Here is a 20,030-nt window from a genome sequence, read left to right as displayed (position 1 = left end):
TGGCTGGCATGTGGTGCTGGGGGATTGAACCGCGGTCCCTGTGCTTTGCTAAGCTTGTTCTAAGTAGGTGCTTTAGACCACTGAGCCATCTCACCAGCACCAGTATTTCACTTCTCCATTACACTTGAAAGAGATTTTGTAGAGTATATCAATATGGGTTGGAATTTGTTTTCTTGCAAGACTTGTAGTACTTTGCTCCATGCTCTTCTTGACTTGCTGGTTTGTAAAGAGAAATCTGCCATTATCCTGATGGGTTTTCCTTTAAATGTGATCTGTTTCTTTTCTTTAGCGGCTTTTAGTATGCTGTTCCTATGCTCAATTTCTGGGATCTTGATTATTATATGTCTGGGTGTGTTTTTAATTGGATTGATGTTATTTGGAGTTATATATGTTTCAGTTACCTGAATGTCAGATAGCTTCCCCATATTTGGGAAGTTTTCTGCTATTACTTCCATCCATATTCCTTTTATATCATTTGTATTGACTCCTTCCTTCTCATTGATGCCTACTAGTCTCACATTGTTCATCTTTGCATCGTCTTTCAGGTACTGAGTTATTTTTCCTTCATCCTAGTTGTTTTTAAGAGATCTTTTCTTACCTTTTCACTAGCTGCAATGGTGTCTTTAAGGTCTGAAAGTCTATTTTTGCTTTCATTCAAAAGGTTTTGCCAGCTTGTGATTGAGGTTTTAAATTCCTGTGTGTCACTTTGAATCTGCTTCATGCATTCTATTTCTTTCCTATATTGCTTATTCAAGGATTCCATCATTTTTATATTCTGCTCTATTTTTTATCAGTGTCTTCTGTAGAATCACTTAGTACTTCTTTCACCATAGTTAACATTTCTTTTTTTACTTCAGAAATTATTTCTCATCTGATTTCCTCTATACATTTCTGCAGTTGTTTTGTTACTTCAGACGCTATTATTTCAGAGATTTCAGGTGTGTGATTTCCAATTTCTTCTATGCTAGTGTCTTCTGCATTTGTTCTGGGTGGGCTCAAGGCCTGAGACTGCATTTTGTTCCTTCTCTTTGTCATTTTCTACAGCACTGTCTTCTGACCTTTGGTGTAGAGCTTCGATAGAATTATTAACTTAGTACCAGGTTTGGATCTACCAAGTTCAAACTCATCGAAGTGAGTGTGGCTTGGATCTGGTTGCTGTGCTCCACTTCTTCCTGTTGCAGGCCTTGGAGCTGAACCCTTTGTGCCACTCTGGCAAGATGTTCTGTTCCTGAATCAGCTGGGTGGGTCTTGCCTCTAGCCTCTTTGCAGGGAGTTCTGCTGCAGATTCCACACTGGGCCTGGGCTCTGGGTTGAATGAGGATCCAGCAGGGTCCTGATCATCTCACTCATACACCGGGCCTGGGCTGTGGGTCAAATCAGGATCCAGTGGTCCCCAGTTCTTCTAACTCACACACCAAGCCTGGGCTCTCGGTAGAATCACTCTCTTTCTTAGAAGCATTATTTCATTATATCATGCTTGGAATGAGCATATTTATGAAAATTCTGCTCTGTATTGTCCAGAGAAAGCCTTTTGAAGACACAAACTGGTTATGCACAGGAAATTTTTGGAAAAAAAAAAGTAACAAATAGACTATTTATATATCAGGAGACAAACAAAAGTAATCATAAAGAATGAATTAAAAAACCAGAAGAATGGAATAAAAAACTGAAATCCCAGTCTGTTGTCAAATTTTCATTCATTCCCTGTCATCTCCATCTGTTCCCTCTGCTCCTTTGCAATTCTTTGTTCCAATCCAAGCCCTCCAAATAAGGAGGTACTACTTCCTGAAAGGAAGCTTCTTCATTGTTGTGGAAGGCTGGGGGATAAGGGAATCCTTTCCCCTTCCAAAGGTCATTAGAATAAAGGGACAAAGGCCAATTAAAGTGGAGTAAAGATACACACATTTACTACATGCACAGAGGCAATGGCATAATGTCATTGCCTCTGGCCCAATATGATTCAGAATAAACCACACATCACTTCCACCTCTTTTCTGCAGTTCTTAGGGAAATCTGGTGAACTTAGAGACACATAGAGTTGTCTGGGACAAAGTCCATTGAACCTGTAGAACAGATAGTGGGTCATAAATGATTCTCTTTGGAATATGAGTGTGAAATAGGATACAGAGAGTTGTGACAAAAGCCTGTCCACATATGTTGACAGAATTCAACTTTCTTCCTGTGCAGTGAGTTTAGTTAACCAAAGTCAGGAGGAGACTGGGGTAATTGTTTCTTCTTGGAGGGTTGGAATTCGGTAGACAAGGGAACTTTGCAGAAAGCCTCTTCCTATATTTGGGAACGGTGGTGGGAAAAGCAAGACAAAGTTTAAGGGACCTTGATTCTGATATTGCTTTAAATCTTCTAAATATGTTTAGATTAATTTGCTTTGTATGCAAAAAACCCACCAAAAAACCAAAAACCAAACACCATATTTTGGAGTATCATTCTCTGAGTCCTAACATCTGGGGAGATATCTCTTTTAAGGGGGAAAATATCAGCCCTATGCATGTATGTTGATATTGGTTGTCCCCTAATTCCTGTGATTCTGTGAGTCCCTCCAAATCATATATGCAAAATACAGTTTAGAACCACAGATGATTAAAAGGGAAAAACAAATAATATTGACAATTTGTGTAAGACAAAGCCTTTAGGTTAAGGAGGCATTGCCCTAGAAATTCAGAAGAAAGAAAATAGTAAAAGAATGAAGCTACTGTGGCAAAATAGGAACTGAAACCACAGTCCTGAATAAACCACACATCTCTGCTAATCTCAATATAAAACCAGTGCTATTGTTTTGCGTCCACAAGTGCTGACTCTATAGCCCCTTCCCAGTTAATATGGTCTACTTTAGGAGTTATTTTCTTTTGCTCTTGGAAAATTCATAAAATTTGCATAATTCAATATGCTGTCTGTTAGACATACTTAACGCACGTGTGTGAAATAAAGCAATAGTAATTTTGATGCCTGCCATTGTTGCTTTTGTGCGGACCATCATTCCTATCATCATTTTGGTTGCCACTCCTCTCCTCCCTCTTTCTTTCTTTTCTTTCATTTTCTTGTTTTGAAATAGAGTCATGATATGTAGTTCAGGATGAACTTGAACTCGCTGTGTTATCCAGGTTTCTTTCAACTTTGCAGTGACCCTCTTGCTTCAGCCTCTCACGTACTGGGATCATAGGCATGTGCCACCAAGCCCAGGCACTCCTGTCTCTTCTGTCTCTATCACTTGACTGAAAGGAAACTTTGTGAGGCTTAGTGTGCAAGAGGTCATCACTTGGGTAATGAATTCATGGGATAAAATAAATCACAGTTGTGTTTGCCAGTGCCCTACAAGCAGGCCACAAGGGTAAGATGGGCTCATTTAAGGAAAGTTTTATTGTTGGACACAGAGATTGGGGCCTATGATTCTACAGGGGATGGAGTCACAAGAAATTCAGACATGAATTCAGGGTTTTGAAGAATTATGACAGTGTTCCAGAAAAGGATGACATGACTGTGTTTGAATAAATGTACATTTTGTACATGAATAAATGCAAGTTGTTGTATGTGAAAAAAAGACTTTCCCTGGAAACAAGCCCTACTGCATCTTTTGAAGCAAAAAATTAGTATAAGACCTTGTCTTATTTGGGAGGAAATATGGCAATTTAAATAAAAAACTTTACATGCTGTGTCATTATCAATAATCCTCTGAAAATAACATGGAAAAACAGTTCCAGTTGTGCCTAGTGACACCTGCTATTGAAGGGCTGCTGACCTAAGAGATGGAGATGAGTCTGAGCATCAAGGAGAGGAGATCATGGATGCATGAACAATAATAGTTAATAGGTGTGCTTTCCTCTCCTATCCCTGCTTCAGATTGTTATGAGAACAACAGAGACCTTGGCATGGTGGCATGTGGCTATAGTTCCAGAACAGGGAGGCTGAGGCAGGAGGATTGTAGCAAGTTCAGAGCCAGCATGGGTTACATAGTAAGTTCAAGGTCAACCTGACTGCATAGAGAAAGATCCCACCTCAAAATACTAAAATGGTAAAAAGAAAAGAAAAGAAATACCATTTGTCATAGTGTATTGGATTGACGACTGTAGTGAACTTGTAGCACCCAGTTGAACTGAATCCATGTGGTCCCGGGTGTGGAAGGCTTACTTGAGGATTGTTGCCAACAGCATAAAAAGGAGAGCTGAAGACGAAAAGGTGGTAAAAGTGGTGGTCAAACTAAAAGCTACAGCTCCCCTGAAAACTACCACAGACATCCTTGGCAAAAGCCAGGACTTGAGCTCCTCTGACAGTGAGAACAGCTGAGTTCATATTTGGAAAGCCAGCATGACAAACCTCTCCATGAGAACCAACAGCATGTAACACTATGCCTGGTTCCAGGGCTGGCACAGCATGTGGTACTGGGGATAAAACTCTGGAGTTCAAGACCTTGTGCTTGCCAGGCAGGTGCTTATGCTGCGGAGGTATCTCCCCAGTCCCCTGGAGGGTACATTTAAACTATAGCAAGCAGTCACAGGAATCAGTCATCCTGCTGGAGCAACAACATTGCAATTCCACCTTCATCCTGTGAGAGAGCTCTTCAACAGCCTCTTCTTTCCAGGCTCATCCCCACAGAACAGAGCTAATGAGGAGAAAGCTTCAGAGATTATAGGCATTTCACCAAGAAGGAGGGACCATGGGCTGCAGCCACTCTTTCTGTGCAATTTTTGTTTGAATATCAGGTACCATGGGTTTGGTTAGCCCCATGATCATTGAGAACTCAATAAAGAATGGTTTTTCCAATCTGTCCAAGACACCACTCATTTGCCATTCATCATTGCTTTGTGTCTCCATCGGAGGTTGATATTTCCCCATTGCAATAGGTTTTATCTGTGTATTCTTTTTTTTAAGTAATGCTTTTCCATATTAATATGCTTAGCTATGAAAGGCTCAAGTCAATAACTTCTGACATTGTCAGTCCTATGGATAGCCCACTACTATTATGGACTACTGGACTATATTGGATTATTTTGCTGAATTCATGCACCTACAATACTTAAATGGCAATAGAATACCCATCTCTAACAAAACTAAACAAAAAAAGGGATAGAAAGAAAGAACCATTTTGTATCTGTATGTACAAAATAGTTAGGATAGATATACAGCTACTTTCTCTTTTAATTCAATGAGAAGAAAGATTTGCACTAATAGTATTTGGATAAGATATCATGTCTGCATCGTGTACTATGAATAGCCACTAAAAGATAACAATATGCAATGTATTAATTATTGAAACTATCCTTTTATTCAGTTTTGAAACAGTCTCATTGCTGTTTCTCAATAAAATTAATTAAAAAATAAAATAATGTTTGTTGTACACACATTTAAATTTACAATAAGCTGGGCATGGTGACACAAGCCTGTAATCCTAGCACTCAAGAGGCTGGGACATGAGGATCATTGTGAGTTTGAGGCCAGCCTGGACTACAAAGTGAGCTCAAGGCCAGGCTGAACAGCATAGTGAGACCCTGTCTAAAAAAAAGAAAAAAGAATAAGAAAATAAATGTGCAATGTTGTTTTATATCTTTCATTTTAACTTTTTACATATTTCTAATTATATTATTCCCAGTAAAGTGACAAAGATAATATACTCACTTTAATTACCTGTAGTAACACCATTTTAATTGGTACATAAAATGCTCTCAGGGCATATGCGAGGGTAATTACTTTGTTAATGTCCTGTACTTAGCATTAAATCAGTGTTTTTCTAATAACACTCTCAACTGCAAAGTGTCTTAATCAAATAGTCTTGCTAGTATATCTTATAGGAGACACCTTAATTATATCTTTCATTTGTATAACTTAGAATCTTCAAGGTGCTTTCAGAAACATCCTTCAACAAGGGAAAAATGGAGCGAAGCTGTTGATACAAATCTCATGGTTCTCATAAAGAGGCTGAGATTGCAGAGACTCACTCACAGCCAATATCAGTACAGGCAGGGCAGCAAAGGAGCAGAATTACAGTCTACAATTACAGATAGGGCACTTGGTTAGCAGGACACTGTCCTGCTGCATAACCAAGGCAGCTCAAAACAATAACAGACTATTGAAATAATCCCACAGAGTTTATTTAAGAATTTGGAAAACTACTAATGAAACTGGGACTACTGAAGAATTGATATTTTGATCCATATTTTTCAAACATCTTTGCTTACTAACTGAAATAATGTGTGAAATTAACCAGTGCAGTGATGACTTATTTTAAAAATCACCAAGATTCATAATTAAATATTCATAATTAAAAGAAAGGCTTAATGAGAAACTCATTAAGACGGAATTATTTCAAAATGACAACTTTGTATGAGGCTTTTAAAACATAATTGTTGATGAATGTTCCATTTTCATACTGAATTTTTCCACTCAAAATGAAGTGTCTGGTGTTTAATATGCAGAATGACTGCTTAACTTAGCTTTATGCAGGCGACCAGCAGACCACATGAGCACTGCAGCACCATGACTTGTAGGTGTTACGATTTATCAACATGAACATGAAGAACAAATCAAAGCGAAGATCTGGAAATTTTTCGGCAAAGTTATTAATTCCCAAGTACTTTACGAAACATATTTATACTATTTATGGGCCCAAAGCCATAGATTCCATTCTTGCCATGTATGCCTAGAGAACATGATATAGAAGCAAGCCATTTTATCTGAAGTGTTCTTCTTGTCACTGGATGTGACTCAGTTGTGATGTCCCCAGTGACAAAATTTACATCAGGCCTGAGTGACTTTATCTTTCAATAAGAAAAGGATACATACCCACACACAGCAGAGGACTGCCACAAAGAAAATAGTTTATGATCTCACAAATTCATTATGTACATTAACTAATTTTACCCTTGCCTAGATCCTCAGGTAGATATTATTTTCCAACTTTACAAAACATGACTGACATCAGCAAGGTCACAGGCTTGAGGAAAGACAAATGTGAATTTGAAGGACAGGATTTTTAAAGCTGTTCCCTAACGCTTGGCTCTCATCAGTCCTGTGTCTTCCATTTGTCTGCAAAAGAAGATTTCTGCCTCTGCAGAATCTGCGAAGGCTATGAATTTCCACAGAGAATGCATAGCCATATTGTTTTCTGATTGAACAAAACAAGCAAGAAGTAAGTCTTTATGTCTAAATTTCTATTCATGTCTGCTTATAAATTCATGTCTGTTATGGAAACCCTCAGGGCAAACTTTGAATTCAATGAATAAAATATTGCATTATATTTTTAAAGATATATTATTTTATTCTGAAAGATAAACACATTTCAAAAGCTTTAAGTGTTATGTCGGTGAAATACTGCAATAGATATTTTTAATTCTATGTCTCTAAAGAAGACTAGTTTATATGATTGATATCCTATAGTTCTACTTCGAATAAGATATGAATGATATGATTCCTCAAAACTCAAGTGAATTTATATTGTTATAGATCTATTCAAACCTTAGAGTATATGTTTGTTCCTCGTGCGTGTGTATTTTTTTTAACATGGTTCTGGTGATCAGACCGTAGGCCTTGCACATGTAAGTATTGTACTACAGAACTACACTCCCGATCCCTTGAATATATTTTAATTAGATGTAGAAATGTTTGATCTTGTGTTCATACCTGAGTTTTAAGCAATATTTCCCTCATCCGCTCTGATTTGCTCTATTCATAAATTATTAGCTTATGTTTATATAAAATTCCTTCAAGACTAATCAATTTTAATTCTATGAAGCAAAAATAAGACTAATTTTTACTATACGATGTTGTAATCACACCCATCAGAAGTATGTTTTCCAGAATTTGTATTTTAAAATAAATAACAGAAAAATAATATCTGATATATAAAAAGAAAGATGACTGCTTTTATGGACTTCATGGGAAACATTTTGTTTTGTTGCTTATACTGAAATTTAGAAAATTTTATCAGCTACAGACAAATTTGATTTCAATTCTTTGACTGAATTTTAATGTTAGAGACAGAATGTCCATAAATGATGGTCCTGGTTTAGCTGTTTAGCAGGGTGTCTTAGATATTAAAATAAAGTTAGAACCTAAGTAGCAGAAGTCAGAGCCTCATGGATGAGCTATGTCTACTGTGGGCACCAGCAATAACCAAGCCTCTCCTTACCCCAGCAGCTCCCGCTCCCGGAGTGTTTCTCTCCAGGCAGATGGCTCCTTGTCTCACTGGATTAGAGTCAGGCTTCACTGATCATGTCTTACTGAAGTGGGGGCTTGCCGCTTACAGCAAAGTAACATTTTAGGTTGGGCCCACAGACTGTGAAGAGAAAAAGCCAACTCAGATTAGCCTAGGATGCCTCACAGAAAGGCTGCAAATGGTGTTCTTTAAGTCCCCTTAGAGATGTGCAGGGGCTGCAGGTATGTCACCTGGAAACTGATAGAAAAGTTGTTAATTTAAAAAATGATAACAGTGTAGGTAAAGACTATACTTTAGTTGAACAAGAGTAAAATGATTGGTTATCCCAGAATCACCATTAAATACTACTAAAGAAATTATTACCAAGTGTGACATGTATACTAGAATTGAAATTGATCATATTCACTATGACAACATTATCTATTTTGAATTTTGAATTTATTTCTAGCAAAGGAACCCAGTGGTGGTCTGTGACAGGGAGACCCATTTTTATTCAATTTGTGGTTCAGTCTGGCAAATTCTTTAAGTGAGCAAAATAATCAAGCAGATAGCATCCTGGATTCCGGACTGAACTCACTGGCCTCACAATACACCATTTTAATGCTCACTGAGTATCTTAGGCATGTGAAACAAAGCCAATCTAGTGCAAGAGAGTATCAGAAAGTGTAATTTTTAAACCTTAATTCCCTCTTATTAAATAAAAGAGTGTATGTCTCTGAATTCCTAATATGGCTTTCCTTGTATGGGAAACTTTAAAAACTCAGATTTAAATTGATACTTATCAGGAAGCCAGTGCTTCATTAATGTCTCACCTATCCAACTTGTGCACTCTTTTTTTATGTAAAATCCACACACTAAATCCAAAAACACAAGGAAAAGGAGGTTGTAAAGTTACATAGCTAGGGCTGGCCGGATAGCTCAGTGAACTAAAGCGCCTGCTTAGGCAGAGTACAGCAGCCGAGGTTCGAACCCCACATGCCGTGCCGGCCCCCATCTCTGGCACACTGAGACAGCAACTGAGACTGGGCATGGTGACATGAACCTGTAGTCCCAGCACTTGGGAGACTGAAAACAGGGGGATCATTATGTGTCTGAGACCCTGTAGACCCTGTACTAAATACATTTAAAAAAATTACACAGCTGAAAAGTCCTGTAAGTATAAACCCTAAGTGTTCAGTATTAACTTTCCTAAGTTTTCACATCTCTGAGAATGGTCATGAGCATAGATTTTTACCTTGTTTATGGACCATTGTTAAGAGATCTAAAATTTGTATGCACGTTAACATCATTTTTTCCTTATTTTTACATAGGTTTTTAATTGGTTTTGATTTTTGAATCCACTGTCTTAATTATACACATGAATGGGGTGCCACATAATGTTTCCACTTATAACATGTGTGATCAGATCTCTTGTTGCTCACCCACACCTGGAAGCAAGAAAACAGTTGCTTAGAATTGTCTTTTGTGTTCTCATCTGGTTTTTCCAGATGTTTAAACAGCAAAACTGGGCAACAGCATACCCTTCACTTTGGGGAGGTAATGGATTGCTTTTCTGCCAGGTCACATTAGGTATAGCAGGAAAGGAGTCTCACGCAGGGACCGTATTTCTTTCAAGTGGGTTGAGCTAGATAACAGTAAGAATGCTGCGACGGAATAAAAACCCTGAGATGGAATTATGTTTATCTTCTATATTTAACAACCAGGTGCTGTAGCTCAGACTAGTTCCCTTGCCCTAAGTTGTCTTTTAGAATTTCAGGGATAAGGCTAGAGTGATGCTTAGGTCTCTAATTTCAGACCCTGGGATTTTTCAGCAGTCCCTTGGACAATAATGGCTGCAGTGCTCTAACACACTGGGTGATGGATTTTCATGGAAACATCTTTACTGCCTGAAGATTAGGGGAACAGTCTTGAGGTGAAGGTGTTTGCAGACATCCTGATGAAATTTCAGTTACCCTGTATATAAAGAAAACATAGACAGAGTGGCTGATCCAAGGATTGAGAAGAGGTGGTAACTCAGCATGGACAGTTAGTAGAGCGAATCACCAGCGTTAACACACGCTCTCATCGTGGGGGTGGGTGAGTGAGTAGGTACCAACATTCTACAGCTACATCGATCCCTTTGCTATTTGCCCCCAGGGATTTCCGGGGAACACGAACGCGGACAGTGTGGTGCACTACAGACTCCAGCTGCCCTTCGAAGCCAGGTTCGTGCGCTTCCTGCCTTCAGCTTGGAACCCTAAGGGCAGGATTGGGATGCGGATCGAAGTGTACGGATGTGCATATAGTAAGTGCTATGTTTTCCTCTTGTGAAATCAGTATCCTCGAGAAATTGTAAAAGCCAAGCTGCAGGTGAACTTGACTTTTTCTGACTTTTTAAACAGCTGAGCAAGTAGGACTGATTTCTATGGAAACCCTTCTGTGTCTGTCTCCCCCACGATACTCTTAACTGTAGTTGCAGCCTTTTAGGGTTGACTTTAGAAGGGGACTGAACGGAGATATATTTTGGTATTTCCAGAGTTAAACAAAGTATTTGTGTCATCTTTGGTATTTAATAAAGCTAGTAAAATTCCAACTAGTACCAGAAAATGGTATTTTTTGGAGCTGAGATGGTGCCCTGGTATTAGAATGCAGTAGTGGTACTGGGTCCAATTTCTCATGCCTGGACTTTACTCTGTGATGTTGCAGCTCTAATTTTACTTTTTCTCCATCAACCTCAAGGTGCAGCCTTTTGTACAGCATGCTGAAGCTTCACTCGATGTTCCCTTGGTGGGACCCTACGTGTGTGTATTAAACCAGCCTTTTTTCTCTTCTATTAACTCTACTAGAGCACATAGACTGGAAGTGCTGTGAATACAACATAAACATAAAACATAAGCATTAAAATTATATGGCAGAGCTCAACTAAACAAGCTCCATTTGATGATTCATTATATTCGTCCGCTATTTCCGTACATCATCATCATGTTTGAAATTATCATCAAAATAGAACAAAATTAAAAATCTTCTTGCATAAAACTGGAGAGCAGTGCAAATGCCAGCTAGATGGAAATGTGCTAGACCTCTTTGACTTGGGTTAGGTGGCACTTCCTTTTCACACCATTTGCATGTTGTTACCCTCTCCCTCTTTGCTTAATTTGCTTAACCGCAGCTTTAGCCTTGAAGAATATTAATTTTCTAAACCATAAGAATAATCTACCTTCCATGAAACATTTCATGCCTCAGATGTTACCCTCTATCGCTTATTACTTAACCTCTATGGAACACAATTAATTTGCTGACTCTACCTCTGCTTTCTAACGTTAACATTTTCGTAGGGCATTAAGTAGAATGGTTATGTTTTGCTATGACATTTTTTTCTTCCTCCCCTTGGTCATTTCCTTTCATCACTCTTGTTTCACTCATGGTTGCAATAGCGCTGATGTCTGAGAGTTAGAATTTCTCTGATACTATGATATGAGTTCATCCTCCTGTTACTCTGAAACAACTTCAAGTTTACTAACTTCAAAGCAAAGCATTCTCTTTGATGATTTGCCATTAGCATGATGCTCCTTGGTGAGGAGGTATTGCTCCAAAACCTAGGGCTTCGGGTCGATATCAGAAACATCAAAGCTCTGAAGGCCAGTGGCCACACAGCTGCTATGGATTCTCCTGGGGCCATTTGCTTTTGTAAACACATATTGTTTTGTCTTTTTTTTTTTCATGTATTTGGTACAAGATTTCACTATGCAGCTCAGAATCAATAGTGATCCTTCAGTCTTCAGTCTCCCCAGTGCTGAAATTACAGGCATGCACCACCATGCTTGGCTTCTGTTGCCAGCTCAGGGTGCCCTGAGGGTGGGGCTGGCATGACATGTGGTGCCAGGAATCAAACCGTGGTCCCTGAGCTCACCTAAGCAGGCACTTAGTCCACTGAGCTATCTTGCCAGCCCATATACACATATTGTTGAGTGTGAAGGACTTTTAGCAAAAAAAAAAAAAAAAAGCAGACAGATAATATATCACCACTACTAACATATCACCATTAGTAATTCAAGTTATTCTTTAGGAACAGTAATTAAGAATTAATTAATATTCAAGTATATTAATTGTATTTATGTTCTGAACAATAATATAACATTTTCTGGTTTACACTAATAAGGGAGGGGGTGGCTTTTAGTGTTTGTACTCTAGTCTTTTATCTTTATTCAAGAGCTTTTCTCACCCTGGGATATAATGTTGCTCTGAGGCATGGTCTTTTTCCAGTTTCAGTTTCCTCATTTTCTTGCATTTTGTTTATGGTAATGTATTTATTAGCTCTACAAATCTTGTGGGTTTTCATGGTTTCCTTGCTTGGTAAATGGGCTTTCTCTCTTCCCATTTTTAGACTGGTGGTTGGGTGGGGATGAGCACCATGACACCAATCACCTGCACAGCAAAGGCAAGGGGAAAAGATGGCCAAGTACCCCTTTGATAGCACTGCATTGTGGTGTTTTTTGTACCTTGCAGGCTGTGCCACCTTTAATGAGTTAACACCAATGTGCATGCTTATTTAGGCCTTTTAGCTTCTCTCAAGCTCTTGCTGGGAGTCCTGTCCATTTTCACAAGTTTTCAACAGCCCTTACACAAAAGCCACTGACTTCCAAATCTGTTCTCAACCCTGGTTCTGAGGGGCTTCAATTCTGTCTCCCTCTTGGGGGTGCCCCTTCTTTTGGTCCTGTGAGCATACAAAAGTCAGTTGTCTAACATGGAATTATCAACATCTTTTCCCTCAACACATGATGTAGTTGCTATGGTCTTCTATCTCATAGAATGACAGCTATAGCAACCTCAAACTCAAGTCTGATCCTCCTTTTCCAATATGTGTTAATCTGTCTATCCATCTCTCCAGGTGCAAAAGTCTAAGATGACCCTCAGCCTGTATCGATTATCTGCCATCTTGACCTCTCTAGTCTTCATTCAAAACTAAAGTTGGGGGGAAAATGCAAACTTTATTTTTCAGCACACTGGCAGGAATACCTAAAATATTATAAATGCTGCTCAGGGTCATCAGATGGAATACAAATTTCTCATGTTCTAGTACTTGCCTGTGCCTTCTGCTTCTTCTGTTAGGTACAAGTAAGGAAAGGGAATACACAGATTCTTCAGCCAGAAATCTCTGGTCCTTGCCTTACCTGTTATTTTTGTTGACCAAGCCTTTCCACTGAATCACCAAATTCTGTGTACTCCACTTCAAAATTGCTTCTCATATGATTTTACTTTTCTCTGTCTTGTCTCCTTTTCAACTGGTGTCACCAAGATTACTACTAATATTGTTTGGGAAGGGTGCAGAATAGGAAACTGACATGGAGCTATATCCCCAACTCTTTTTTAGTTTTGCTTGGAGACAGGAGCTTGCTAAGTCACTAAGCTGCTCAGAATGGGATTGATTTTCAGATCCTGTTACTTTCACTTCCCAGAATGCTGAGATTGCAAGCATGTACTACCATGCCCAGCCTGGAAGTTCTTCTTATTTTAGTTCAATCTGTGCTTACTCATAAGAAGTTATTCTACACATTGTACCTTCAGGTACCTTTTAAAGCTGCATATGCAGTATCACTGCTAGATTATAATCCATGTACATATAACTTGAAAATTATAAAAATGTCATTCTAAAAAAAGTACCATTTTTACATTAACTTCTTAGTGTGTCTATTGTCCAACCTTCAACTGATTTTGACAGATGTTCTCTTATGTTATTAATGAAACATACCTGCTATTTGATGGACTGAATGTTTGACCTTTGTAGTGATACCACAAGAGCTTATCAGAAAGATGAGAGAAAATGGTGAGATTGTAGCTCAGACAAGCTGCAACAGGAAGACCAAAACCAGTGCTGTTAAAGTCATGCTGTCTTGACAAAGGTCAAAACAAGAAAAATGTGTGCCCTAATTAGTTAGGGCTATCAAAAAACAGAGCCAGCAGAATATCTGTTGTGCCCTGGGCAGGGAAGAATATTTTTAAGAAGACTCGGCCGACTGCCGGGCCTGGCAAATCTGATATCTTCAGGACAAGTTGGCAGATTGTCTGGAGCCACAGGGAAGAATTGAACTGCAACTTGAGTCCAAAGACAGTGTGGAGACAGAATTCCTTCTTACTCAAAAAGTTCCAGATGGAAAAAAAAACTCCAGAATTTTTTATCCTTTTAAGGCCTTCTTCAGCTGATTGGCTGAGGATCATCTGAATGGTGGAGGATGATCTGCTGTATGTAGCATCTACTGATTCAAGAGTTACATCTGAATCAATGCTGGACACTGTGACCTAATCACGGAAATGCTACCATTTCAGTTAGCACTTGCAAAAACATCACATACCAGCTTATTGAAAATATAAAGGCCAGATAGCTCAGTGAACTAAGTGCCTGCTTAGGCAAGCACCAGGCACCTGAGTGTGATCCCCAGTACCACATGCCACATCAGCCACGGCCCCCAAGGCAGCCAAGTCTGGGCGTAGTAGTGCATGGCTATAATCCCAGTGCTAGGGAGGCTGAAAACAGGAGGACCACTGTGAGTCCCAGCTGTGTAATGAGACCCTGTACCAAATACATTTTAAAAATTATATATATATATATGCATATATATTGCTCATATCTAAAGGAGTATTTAATAAGTATGGTGCATTATGTAGTGTGTTTATACATGTATATCTTTTACAAACAGACAAAATCTTTACTAAAGTAATTATATTTGAAGGATTCAAAAAATTCAGAATCCAAGAATAGAATTATATCAAATTAAAAAGCATTTTCACAGTGAAAGAAATAACTGATAACATGAACAGACAACCAACAGCATGAGAAAAAATTTTTCCCGCTACAGTTTTGACAAGAGATTAATATCTTGAATACATGAAGGACTAAAAAAAGTAGACACCCCAGAATAAAACATTTAATCATACAATGGGTGATTTAATAGACACTACTCAGTAAAAGATGTAAAAATGGCCAATAATTAGATGAAAACATGTTCAACATCTCTGGCCATTAGCAAAATGCAAATTAAAATAATATGGAGGCTTCATCTTACCAAAGAAATAATAGTTATCATGAAGAAGTCAGAGAACAAGTGCTTGCGAGGATAAGAGAATGAAAAAGGAACCCTTTTACAACTGCTAGTAAGAATGTAAATATGCACAACCGCCATGAGACTCAATGGTCCATTATGGAGTTTCCTCCAAAATCTAAAAGAGATTCCACTCCACCCAGCTATTTCTCTTCAAGGTATCTTCCCAAAAGAGTTAATGATATCATATTACAGTGATTCATGCATACTCATGTTTCTATCAGCACAACTCAATAGTTATATCGTGGAGGCAGCCTACATATCCACCAGCAGACGCATGGACAAATGCAGTGTGGTATGTATACACAATGGAGTAATACTTAGCATAAGAAGTATCCTAAAATACAGAAATTATTAATGGATATATAATCTTTCCTGATTTTTTAAAAAATAAAACAGGAGAAGAAACAGTTGACTATAAAGATGGGAGCCACTGACAGTAGGTTAAGTATTTAGTATATCAACTTATGATACTAAGAGAAACTATATCATTGTCCATTTTCCTCAGAAGTTTATATATGACTCTGTGTGTTGTTGTACACTAAGTCATATATTTTCAAAGTGCTACTGTATATTTAGAAATGGTTTTAATATTTCTTTCCTAGGAACTGAGGTAGTTTATTTTGATGGACAAAGTGCTCTGCTGCACAGATTTGATAAAGAATCCACAGCACCAACAAAGGATACCATATCTTTAAAATTTAAAACAAGGCAGAACAATGGAATTATACTCCACAGAGCAGGACCACATGGAAATTACTTCACATTGGAATTAATTAAAGGAAAGCTTGTCTTTTATCTTAATCCAGGTAAAAATTATTTTTACTTTCATGCTAACAGTTTAAAAAATCTGGTCAGATGAAAATACATGTGTTGGTACTTATTTTTTTAAGTTATGTTAAGGGAACATATGATTTATTACTCAAACCTGAACACCTTTGACAGACTAAAAATAATAACTCTGGGTGGTAGGTACAAAGAATTGTCAAGAAAAATGCACATCAAAGGGTGAGAGTCTTGATAATACATATATGCACCATGTGTGTATCTCGTGTATGGTTTATGCAAACAGCATGTATTTTGAAAACTGTGCAATAAATTTATTATAAATGCATTATGCATGATATATTATGATTATGTGGAATAATACATATAAGACTACATTATTGTGAAAGATGACATGCTATTGATGATGCTATTGATAATGATGCTATTGATAATGATGCTATTGATAATGATGTTCTAGCAAAGAAAATACTTGCAAAATAAATTTAAATGCCATGAGTAATAAAATAAAACTTTAAAAACTATTTAGAAACTATAGAAAAGAATAAAAAGAAATATAACAAAAGATGTAAAGATGCCGTGTACAAGATGATAAAAGTCAGGTGGCAATGATATGGGATGGAAAGACAGGTGCGAAGTGTGATGATGATTTAACAAAGGAAATTCATGAATTTTAACCAAACTAACTCAGTGTTTTGTTTTTTCTCTTTTAAGGCAGTGCTCATGCACACCCTACTTACGCCCCCATGACCCTCACTCTGGGCAGCCTGTTAGACGACCAGCATTGGCATTCTCTTCTCATCGACATCCTCAACACACATGTCACCGTCACTTTGGACAAACACACTCATCATTTTCATGCTAAGGAATCCGGCTACATGGACCTTAATCTTGAGGTTAATATAGAGTGTATATTTTAAATGAAAGCATTACTTGCAAAATGCTAATCTTATGAAACACCATTTCATGGTAATACAAAATACATAACACAGACTAATACACAATAGATATGTCCAGGTATCTTTAAATCCTGTATCCTTCCTAACAGGGAAATTTATTATCATAGACCATCCTTTCCACATGAGAGGAAGTAATCAGTGATACTGTTAGGTTTAGGAAATTTTCCATAAATGAAGAGACTTCAGGCAGAACACATTATTAAATACATTCCTTTTTTAACTCATCAGGTATTTCACATTTGTTGTTTGGTGATGAATAGATAGCTAGGAAATTTTTTTTCTTGTTTTAGTGTAATCTTAATCAATGTAGGATTATCCAAGACCACTTTGTGGAATTAATCACATGTATACCAATATGTTTATTAAATAACAAGAAAATCAAGTGCACACATATAAATAATTTCTTAACGTTTTAAAGGATTTAACAAATCCTTTGTTTGGCAATGAACTATCAGTATGTATCTAAACCACATTATTCTTGAATAACATCTATTCTGCCACTTATTTTAAGTGAATTTTAAGTGAATGAATGGTAAGAGAAAACTAGGAAAGCTGTGCTATGTGTCTGGTATACATAGTTTTAGTACCCTAATATCTAAAGACCTTGGTCCTATATTAGTTATCCACAATTTGATTGCCCTGATTATAACAGTAATAGCAGAAGATAGTATATACTTGTAGAGGTTGGAACTTCACAGCCCTCAGGCCAAAATTGGCCTTTTTTATTGTCTAGAGATAACCTGACTTTATTCTTTAAAAAGATTTTATTGGAACCCATGACCATCTTTCAAAATCATTTTCCATGGCTGCTTTGGTCCTACAGTGGCAGAATTGAGTCATGTAAGAGGAACCAAAAGACCTACAAGGCAAAAATGTTGACCATATGGCTTTTTACAGAAAAAATTTGCTGACTCTTTTCAGTTTATATGCAAAAGATGCAACCAGAAATAAAGCTATCAAAAGTGTTATAGTAATAAAGACTTGAGTCAAAACCAAACTTTAAAATGTAAGATAAGGCAAAGTATGCATGACAAATATTTTGTTCTATACCTGCTTGTCAAAAATGTTCTCACAATATGATCAGAAAATCACTAAATCATACCATTTATGTCATTTTTTCTTCTAAGATCAGCTATGGAGGGATTCTAACTCCTGGAGGAACACTGGGATTCTCACATAAAAACTTCCATGGATGTTTAGAAAATCTTTATTATAATGGATTGAATATTATTGAATTGGCAAAAAAACACAAAGCAGAGATCTTCACTATGGTAAGAAAGCTTAAAAAGGAAGGAAATAAAAAAGGGGTTTCTTCCTTTTTTGCATATAAAATATGTTAAGTATCCAATTATGTAATATCTTAAAAATCAACTTTTACTTTTAAAATATTTGCAGTTTGATATAACAATTTTTGTTATACACAGAAATATATATGTCTTGTGGGGCATGGCTATTTCATTTTAGTGTGAAATAAAATAACTTCTCATTTTTGCATGGAAATCTGAAAATGTGTCTCATGTTTTGAATAGTATTATTCTCAGAGGAAAATTATTTTGCATTGAAAATTTCTGATTAATTGGAAATGCTTCCACATCAGTCGATAAACTTTTCTTATTTAAAATTTAAAATATTTTTTATTAATTTTGTTGAGAAACAAATAGCAATGATTGTTTCAAAACCTATTAGTAGGACAGTTTCAATAATTAATACATTGCATATTGCTGTCTTCGTAGTGGTTACTCATAGTACAAGATGCAGACATGATACCCTGTCCAAATACTATTAGTACAAATCTTTCTTCTCACTGAATTAAGAGAAAGTAGCTGTATATCTATCCTAACTATTTTGTGTATACAGATATAAAATGGTCCTTCATTTGTATCACCTTTTTTTGTTTAGTTTTGTCAGAGATTGGTATTCCATTGCCATTTATATATTGTAGGTACTGGAATTCAGCAAAATAATCCATGCTAGTCCAGTAGTCCATAATAGTAGTGGGTTATTCATAGGACTGGCAATGTCAGAAGTTGTTGACTTTGACTTGAGCCTTTTACAGCTCAGCATATTAATATGACTTTACTTTTTATACCTTGTTTTTATACTTCTCTGCTGGACTGCAGTTTGTAAATCTTTTGTCAGTGTCAGACATGTGGATGAAAAAAAAAATAAATACATTAAAAAAATTTTAAGTAGGGCAGGCCAAATAGCTCAGCAGATTAAAGCACCTATGAGCAGGTGCTGGGACCAAAGTTTCAATCACCAGACCCTGCCCCAAGGGCACACTGAGACAGCAATTGAGACTGGACGTGGTGGCAAGCACCTGTAATCCCAGCTCTTGGGAGGCTGTAAACAGGAGGATCACTATGAGTCCATTCTAGTAGTGAGACCCTGAATACCCTGTAGACCCTTCCCTAAAAATACAATAAAGAAAGAAAAAGAAAGAAAGAAAGAAAGAAAGAAAGAAAAGAAGAAAGAAAGAAAGAAAGAAGAAAGAAAGAAAGAAAAGAAAAATTAAAATACCCCATTTACAGTGCAAGTTCATGTTTACTGTCAGCAGATCTTGGAAGTGCATTATGGGAATATTTATTTGGGTTGGCTTGAAAAATATTTCCTCTGTTATGATTCCTGAAAGGAGCTGGCTTTGAGATTGCAGGACCAAAACCAACAGGCCAGAATATAATACATCGCTTGGTCTCTTGAGAAGGTGAAAAGGGGAGAATAGCCATGAGGTCAGGAATCTTTCACGAAGGTTGTGGAAGTGGAGAAAGGTGCATCTGAAGTCTACCATGCTAAAATAATACAAATAGAAAACATTGGCAAGATGCCTGAGCAGAGAAACACCAAAACAAAGAGAGATATGAAGATTCCAAAGAAAGCTGGTACTTTTTGTAACATTAAAAATAAGGGAGAAAGGAAGAGGTAAATGCAAAAGCCTTCTATTTAAAGTTCCTAATCATGGAGAAATGGAAATATTTAATTTTTTTAATATTTTCTTTTTTAAAAATTCATTTAGTACAGAGTCTATAGGGTCTCACTACACAGATG

The 20,030-nt window shown here is 37.2% G+C and overlaps 1 protein-coding gene across 1 annotated transcript in view; it reads left to right on the top strand.

The window, feature by feature from the left end:
• LOC101577617 (contactin-associated protein-like 3) overlaps positions 1 to 20,030 on the top strand; it is a 114,265-nt gene that overhangs the window by 21,976 nt on the left and 72,259 nt on the right. Inside the window, exons 2-5 of the mRNA XM_023723560.1 lie at positions 10,301 to 10,448; positions 15,846 to 16,049; positions 16,741 to 16,922; positions 18,113 to 18,256. Coding sequence (XP_023579328.1) covers positions 10,301 to 10,448; positions 15,846 to 16,049; positions 16,741 to 16,922; positions 18,113 to 18,256 — 678 coding nt within the window. The remainder of the gene's footprint in view (positions 1 to 10,300; positions 10,449 to 15,845; positions 16,050 to 16,740; positions 16,923 to 18,112; positions 18,257 to 20,030) is intronic.

Source organism: Octodon degus, unplaced genomic scaffold, assembly GCF_000260255.1.
Source record: "Octodon degus isolate 3935 unplaced genomic scaffold, OctDeg1.0 scaffold00100, whole genome shotgun sequence".
In the NCBI taxonomy this organism is placed as follows: domain Eukaryota; kingdom Metazoa; phylum Chordata; class Mammalia; order Rodentia; family Octodontidae; genus Octodon; species Octodon degus.
Note: the sequence above shows the minus strand (reverse complement) of the source record. Positions and strands in the feature narration are given on the sequence as shown.